Source organism: Mesitornis unicolor, unplaced genomic scaffold (genome assembly GCF_000695765.1).
Source record: "Mesitornis unicolor isolate BGI_N332 unplaced genomic scaffold, ASM69576v1 scaffold52352, whole genome shotgun sequence".
NCBI lineage: Eukaryota > Metazoa > Chordata > Aves > Mesitornithiformes > Mesitornithidae > Mesitornis > Mesitornis unicolor.
The window spans coordinates 7,009-15,114 of record NW_010168171.1 but is presented as its reverse complement, the minus strand read 5'-3'; the positions used below and the strand labels follow the sequence as shown (position 1 = coordinate 15,114).

The following is an 8,106-nucleotide window of genomic DNA, read 5'->3' as shown; positions in this document are numbered from 1 at the left end:
TCCACCCTGGCCTTGAACACTGCTAGGGAGGGGGCATCCACAGCTTCCCTGGGCAACCTGTGCCAGTGCCTCACCACCTTCAGAGTAAAGAATTTCTTCCTAATATCCAGTCTAAATCTCCTCTCTTCCAGTTTAAAGTCATTACGCCTTGTGCTATCACTCCATGCCTTTGTAAAAAGTCCCTCCCCAGCTTCCCTGTAGCTCCTTCAGGAACTGGAAGGCTGCTACAAGGTCTCCCTGAAGTAATCTCCAGGCTGAACACACGCAACTTTCTCAGCCTGTCCTCACAGGGGAAGTGCTCCAGTCCCCAGATCAGACCAGGAGATCTGTGGTCTCCTCTGGACTCGCTCCAACAGCTCCATGTCCTTCTTGTGTTGGGGACCACAGAACTGGACACGGTACTGCAGGTGGGGTCTCACCAGAACAGAGCAGAGGAGCTGGCCATGCTGCTTTTGATGCAACCCAGGACACTGTTGGCTTTCTGGGCTGCAAGCGCACATTGCTGGCCTGGCTGCTTTTGATGCAACCCAGGACACTGTTGGTTTTCTGGGCTGCAAGCGCACATTGGTGGCCTATGTTGAGATTCATATCAACCAACACCTCCAAGTCCTCCTCAGGGCTCAATCCATTCTCTGCCCAGCCTGTATTTGTGCTTGGGATTGCTCTGACCCAAGTGCAGGACCTCACACTTGGCCTTGTTGGACTTGATGAGGTTGGCATGGGCCCACCTCTCCAGCCTGTCCAGGTTCCTCTGGATGACATCCCTTCCTTCCAGGGTGTCAACCACACCATGCAGCTTGGTGTCATCTGCAAACTCACTGAGGGTGCACTCGATCCCACTGTCCATGTCACCAGAAGATGTTAAACAGCGCCAGTCCCAGTATTGACCCCTGAGGAACACCACTCGTCATTGGTGTCCACTTGAACATTGAGCCGTGACCACAACTCTGCGTGTGACCATCCAGCCTATGGATGAATTCCCTATCAACCCAGTGGTCCATCCATCATAAATACATAGAAATACAGTTTTAACGTAGCCTTTAATTCTTGTCATGGGATCAAAATCTCAAAAATGAGTCACACCAGCATGTGGGATCTTCAGATCAGAAAAATCTGTCTGTCGCTCTGTGATAATCAAGCTGCTACTGATAACACCAAAGTACTGTAATAATTATGTGAGAAGACTTGTTTCAGTCTTTGCTTATGCTGCTTTCTAGAAAAAACAAAATATATGCAAGGCAGTCTACATCCTTAAGACTTAAATGGGAATTTGTGAAGGCTGATCTCCTTCACCTTGAACTCAGTTTAAGAAAGAGGCATGTGCATGAACCCTGGTGTAGCTGTGATTTGACAGCATAGCATCTTTTGGAGGTAATGCCAAGTATTAATGTATTCCCACATCTGCCCTGTCCCTTCACTTGGTTATTCATGGGGGTTGTGTTCCGGAGACAACATGGAACACATTTCTTCCCTGGAACAGAACTTACAAACCTTTGTTTTGGGCTTTCATTTTTACATCTGTCCTCGAGGGTTTGCAGCCCAGATGTGATCCTTGGTCTCAATTAACAACTGTTTGGTCAGGACTGACAGCAGCATTGCTGTGGTACTTAAGGGGCTGTAGGACAAATATTTTTGTAGCTTATTGCCAGTAAGAGAATGTGCTCTCAGTCCGCAACTCCAAACTGAGAGGATTTGAAGCCTGGAGCACACACCATCTGCGAGGTCGGCAGTGCTGCTATTTTGGCTATAGCAAAAATCGATCTGATGCCTCTTGAAATAGTCCTTTGTTGTTGAGCCCTGTTACAGTTTTATGGCCCGATGTTTACAATGGCCTTCTCATGGGGACTGCTGTATTCTTTCTGACAGCTCCAGGATATCCTGGACTTGAAGTAAGGCTGTGATTTCACAAACAGCTGAGCTGATTTAATGGCTTAACGCTGCAAAAAGGGTGATACTTCATTTTGGACATTCCCTTCTCTAATGATCTTCATTGGACTTTTAGATGAGCCAGTTGAACTTGCTAACTGAGCAGAAACCTATTTACCTCTTCTGATGGGTTCATTAACAAATTAACAAGTTGAAAGGCTGCTTGGTTAATGAGCTGAATGCATTTGTGGAAGGGTCTAACATGTTAAGGGTCAGCAGCAGTGGGACAGCGGTTTCACATGACAGGATGAAGCAGACTGCATATCATCTTGCTGCATCTTTTTGTCTGACAGCTGGTAGAACCTAGTCTGTTCATTGCTGTTTCATTTCCTTGCCCTCTCATTAGTGCCAATTTTTTATTATTTTTTTTTTTACTACACGAGTGGTTACACCATTCTTTGATCACAAGAAAGATGTTTTATTTTTGTGTCCAGTTTGCATCCTCCTAGCCCAATAAAAGCTGCTCAAAAAAAGTGTACAGTAAATGGGTAAGTCTTTTTCTTACAGAAACACATACGCTCTTCTGAAAATAGAAGCTGTCCTGGTTTGAACGAAATAGAACTGATTCTCTGTTTAGTGACTTTGCTCATGGATAACTTGGGCCTGATGTGGTGTCACTGTATTTAACAGCCATTTGTAGATCTGTTTTGATGGTTTTTTTCATTTTGCTTCTTAAATCCATGTAAACTCTTCTCATTGCTTTTTGGTTACATCTTCAAATATTCTTTCTTCTGTTCGTTGTGCGCTCCTGCGCGCACACACAGAAAGATGGCTAGGTTTGTAAGCTCCTGTTTATGTAGCTGTAGTATAAACATGCTTATTTTGTATTATCCATGAAGATTTACTCTAGGATTACTTTCCCTCACGTTATACTTGTTCCTTGCTCTCCATGTGGCCTTTACTCATGTCTACAGGTCACTGGAGTAGGAGAAGCTTTCCTGTGGTGAGTTCTGAGTGCGCCTGATGAGGAAGAGGAAAAAGCTAAGGATGCTGAGGCTTCCCACATTGTCAGGCACTCGTTTCCTTTGGCTTTGAGCTGTAGTCTTTCTGTAATGTATTCTTACATTAACAGTAATTCCCGTGTGTCTGCTATGGTATGCCTAATGTCCTTTCTTTTCTTTGCCCCACATCTAACCCAGGAATGGAGTAAGAGTCGCTTCCGAGTGACAGATACGTTCTTGAATGAGAAAATGCGTTTTAAAGTGAGAAGTGAATGCAAGTATGATAACACCAGCAAGCCCAGCCGATGGGTGGAGACCTCCCTTCTGCCAAAAGGTACCATGGGCAGCGGCTGGACCCGAGACAGACCTGCCTCTCTTGGTCTGAGGAGAGACAGCCTTGCTTTCTGTCCTATTTTAGCAACATACTGGGAAAATGTAGCATAGAGGAATATGGAGAGGTACCAGAGGTGAGGGCTAGCTCAATGATAGAGTTTCAGCAGAACGAGTGTACCACATTTAAACGCAAGTGGAGTTTTCTGATGCTTAAAACTGTGGGCAAGCCTGTAAGATTTAAATCCTCTTCCAAGACAACAGTGTGATTGCTGTTATTCCTCTTGTCCCTGCCACTCTGTGGTTGTAAGATAAGAGATAACTTGGCTTGTAGAGAGAACTTAGCCTGCTGACTTCATGACTAACATCTAACATCTTGGACAGTTCTTCTGTACAAGCAAAAGTCCCTAAAATGACCCAACATTTGTAAATGTTAGAGGGATGAATTCAGCAAATTTAACAATTTGTTGAATAAATAAGTGACTTAATTAAATGACTGAAGTTTACAAAGCTGTGCATAGCAAAATTAATAGACAAAAGGCAGGTTTTGTTACTTGGCATCCACAAATAAGGGGTCCATAGCAAAATTCTTAAGGCACTTTAACGAATAATGTATTCTGCTGCATGCTTCAAGCTAAGGGGTACAGCAAGGAAACAGCCTCTACCTTGAGTGGTAAAAGTCTGTCTAACCCAGGAGTGTGACTTGATGTGGGTGGGAGAATCTGCGACCTTATCAGGCTTGTCTGCCTGTCTCTCAGAAGGGTATTTTGGAGAATCAGATCACTAGGACGGTGTGTAGTAAACAGGCTGGGGCTTTTAAAAGTCTGCTTGCAGACAGAATATTTAAAATACTCATTGGAAAACCGGTTTCATTTTTCTATGCTCCTAGACAGTTGCTACTTCAGGCAGAACGCATGTTCAGAAGTAGGAGTTAGTTTGGGGTTTGCTATCAGTAGAAGTCTAGACTGTCGATAAAATTAACGTGGTTTTTTTTAGTTCATGGAGATATTGCTGCTTGTTACAAGGAAAAAATATCTTATATGCTGTAATACGATAGTACAGTGTAAAGCATTTGTATCGTACAAAAATGCAAGATTGAATATGACATTATTCTGTAATTGCTCTCCCTAGGAGATACATTGATGTCTCTATTCACAATTGCTATGTACTCGTGTATTTATGTTCTGTAATTTGGGTTTTCAATATGTTGGAAGAAGTTGAATGTCTAGAGGTATATGAGTCTCGATTAAAAATTCAACTTACCCAGTGTTGCATTTGTCCATATTTAAGACCCACAGGTATTTCCATGTTCAGAATACTGAGAAACTAATATTGTGTCTGGAGAAGATAACTATAATTAAATGCCAACTATTTGTAACGTTGATGGCTGTAATAACTATAACAAAGCTAAAAGCTAACCCTGCAATTGCCAGTTACTTTCACTCTGTTTTAAAGTGTCTATAGTTTAATGGACTCTATGCCTTGTCCTTAGCATCACGTAACTCCAAGTAGTAAAGTTAGTGGAAACTGAGCTTCACTGTTATGATTAGCTTGCATATAGAAGTTACTCTGCTGAGGTTTCAGCAATTGCAAGCAAATTCATCATTTGCTGTGCTCAGACAGGCAGTGCAGGCTGAGAGGTGACCCACCTTTGCCTTCTGGATAGGTTCAGTTCTGTAAAAAGGGATGGTTTACTTCTGGAAATCGGGGAGAAGATTTTGGCAAAATAAATCTTGAGAGACCTTTCCAACTCACCTTGCAGGAATTCCAGGTACTGCTGCTGTTGACTTGAGCTGTGTTTGGCACGATTTGCAGTACATGGTTTGTACGTGGCGTCCTGGGGAGAATGCGAGCAGTGATACCAATTATACCTTGTTCTACTGGTTTGTATGAACTTTTTATTCCCAACTTCTAAGAGCTTTAGGACTAATCCTTAGTTTTATACTACATGGGTTTTTGTCTGCTTCCTGTTGCTTTGCATACAAGTTAATGTTGGGTCCTGTCCAACAGAAAACTTCACTGCTGAAGGGTCAAGAGGTTGCTGTTGCCAAGTCTTTTTGGGAAGTTGATGTATCTATTATGTGAATCACTGGCTGCTTCTGTAGCCCGTTTTAAAATAGCTGCTATTGCTTTTTAATTTTTTCTAATTGTGGAGTCAAAGAGGGAAGAATCAAGAATGGAGTTAGACCAATATATTTCTTTATTTGCAGCCTGACAAACATGGGCCATTTAAGTCAGAATCACTCCCTAGTATATGTGTCAGCTCTTAGTTGAGTGGAAAATGGTATGAAAGCATTAATAACACTTAGCAGTAGTTTTGCTTTTGTCTTCAATGTCATAAATAACCGATTCACCCTGAAAGTTATGGAGAACATCTTTTTATCATCATCCCTGCTTGCCAGCTGACTGCCATAAATAGGCTCTTGTTCCAAAGGAACGGAGTTGCGGTGTGAGCAAAACCTTGGCAGCAAGATCTGTGCACGCTAATCCATGCATACTTCTGCGTGCTGATGGGGCTTGTGAAGTGCCAGATTGCGCTCGCCTCTGTGGAAATGGTGAAGTTTTCTTTCTGAAGCCCCTTGTTGTTGTTTTAAATCAGCTTGCTGTCTTATCTAAATAAACTTTTTTCCTCTTCCTCTCCAGTGACAGTCGTGCAGGCTGGCTCTTCAATTTCATCTGTTTGGACAGCAAACAGCAGGAAACTTGCTGCTTTAGTTAAATGCAGGGAGGACTGTTCTCTCTCTAAACTGCTACAGAAAGATTTTTTTTCTTTATTACAAGAACAGTACCAATGAGGCATTGAAGATCTGAATTTGCTTTACATTAGAGCAACTTAGTTATCTTCAACTTGCCCCTTAATTTTAATGAAGGATGTAGCTGCAGTGACAGCAGTGTGTTTTAATTCATGCTGCTTAGAAAGAACAACGAGTGAACAGTGACCTGAAGAATTACTGCTGAGTTCCATTGCATGTTCTTCTTCTTTGCTGTTTTCCTCTAAAACCCTATCTTTTCATCCAAAGTGAACACGAATATTATGTTAGCTTAGAGCAAACGAATCCAGTCAGTGCCCTGTAATACTTGCTGGAACGGAGGCTTACGAGCGCAAGTTGATCCGTCAGCACGGTTCTGTCTCCTCTGAATGTCCCCCATCTTCATCAGCCCTGGGGACAAAAAAGGGTTTGTCCTGAAAACAGGGCAGCCAGGTTTGACTTCCCCAGCCCTGATACATTCGGATGTGAAGTAGGGCAATATTGCTCCTATTGGGCAAATGAAGCTCTGATTTACTCTAGATCGCTTATCGCTTTTTAAATCAATCAATCAATCCATTTTCTTGGGAGGAAAGCCACTGGCCTGTTTTCATTGGGAATTGGGGACATATTGAAGCAAGGAAGAAGGTTTTTCTTTGCATTGGGAATTGGGGGTTGAGGAGAAGCAAGGAAGAAGGCTGTTGTAGCTTCTCATTGGAAGTGAGTACTGGCATTTTGAAATACAAATGCAGGCACTAGGTGAAACTCTGCTATCTCAAGCAAGAGCAGCGATACCCGAGGCATTGCTGATGGATCAGTTTGCTTTCTAAATAGTTTTTTTTCCTTGGAATTGTTTTCCCGTGTGGAAAATGGGAACCAAAGCCGAAAGCAGCTGTTACCTTTGATGCTTCAATGCAAAGCTAATCTGCCTCTCTTTCTGCTACCTGGCACTATTTACAAAAATAATATTCTTTCTAAAGCTTGAGATAACTTCAAACCACAGAATGGTTTTGGTTGGAAAAGACCTTTAAGATCAGAAGCTTCCTAGTTTGCGTAGCTTCACTTTTATATATGCTACAGCACAGCTTCAATGCAAGATCAGTCTTTAGAATTTGTAACAGAGCTTTAAAAGCAACCTTGCTCCTTGCTGTCCTATTCTTCTGAAGTTTTAAAAGATATTTTTATTCCTATAGGTTTGATGGTTTGAAAAACCATAGGAAGTGCAGCAACTATTCTAAGCACCAAGGAATCTTTGAATGCGTTTTCAATCTTAGCTTCCCAAAAGTCATCAATACTTACCCAGCTATAAGTATTTTGATTAGAGATGATTCTGAAGAAATTAGACCTCTGTGTGCGAGTAAAAATCCTACCACCCTTGGTAAGTTTACCCCCACATTATAAAAAATCATTTTAAAAAGCAGTTTGGCCAGTATATCGTTGTGTTTGAGAAGCTTGCATCTCATAAGCTGTGGATGAGACAACATGATTAGATGCTCCCTTCTTCTATTGATCTTTGAGTTGGGAATTACATAGATAGGGTTTGGTTTTTTTGAGAGTAGGGCGGTAATTTTCTACACATTTGTACTCTTGTTCTTTAGTTATTTTTATTCTTCCTTGAATTTTTGGTGCTAACGTTTTTTTCCTCTTCCTGTTCCTGAACTGGTATAAGAGTAATACGATGCAATACAGGACTTGAACAATTTTTGTAAGCTGCGAAATATACTTTTTAACTAATTCTTCCATTTTGCATTTCAGTAAAACCTGCTACACCAAGACGAGTTACGCTGTCAAAGATTAATGATGAAATATATGTAGAATGGAGTGCGTCGGAGAGCTTTCCAGGAAATTGTTTATTTTATGAAGTTGAATATCACAATGATGATTTGGACACCGCTCAGATAATTAAAGTAATTTTTCATTGCTTACAATGAACTGATTTTTTTTTCCTATGCATCTTTTATAGTTTGTGCTGATATTCATGGTAACTCAAATATTTGCTGTTTAAAAATGAAAAAAGATGTCTGCTGCCTGTGAATGGGCCTGGTGCACTCGCCGGGAGTCTTGTGTGGATACAAGGTGGTGTTTCCCATACAGGAGGTTTCTGGCAGTAATACCTATGCAACGCAACTCGTGTGAGTCTTGGATCCTTGCCATCATTTGTT

At 41.7% G+C, this 8,106-nt stretch overlaps 1 protein-coding gene across 1 annotated transcript in view; it reads left to right on the top strand.

Annotated features, from left to right (window-relative positions):
• IL13RA1 (interleukin 13 receptor, alpha 1) overlaps window positions 1-8,106 on the top strand; it is a 12,105-nt gene that overhangs the window by 321 nt on the left and 3,678 nt on the right. The window contains exons 2-5 of the mRNA XM_010178913.1: window positions 3,066-3,201; window positions 4,960-5,080; window positions 7,138-7,322; window positions 7,700-7,851. Coding sequence (XP_010177215.1) covers window positions 3,117-3,201; window positions 4,960-5,080; window positions 7,138-7,322; window positions 7,700-7,851 — 543 coding nt within the window. The 5' untranslated portion in view covers window positions 3,066-3,116. The remainder of the gene's footprint in view (window positions 1-3,065; window positions 3,202-4,959; window positions 5,081-7,137; window positions 7,323-7,699; window positions 7,852-8,106) is intronic.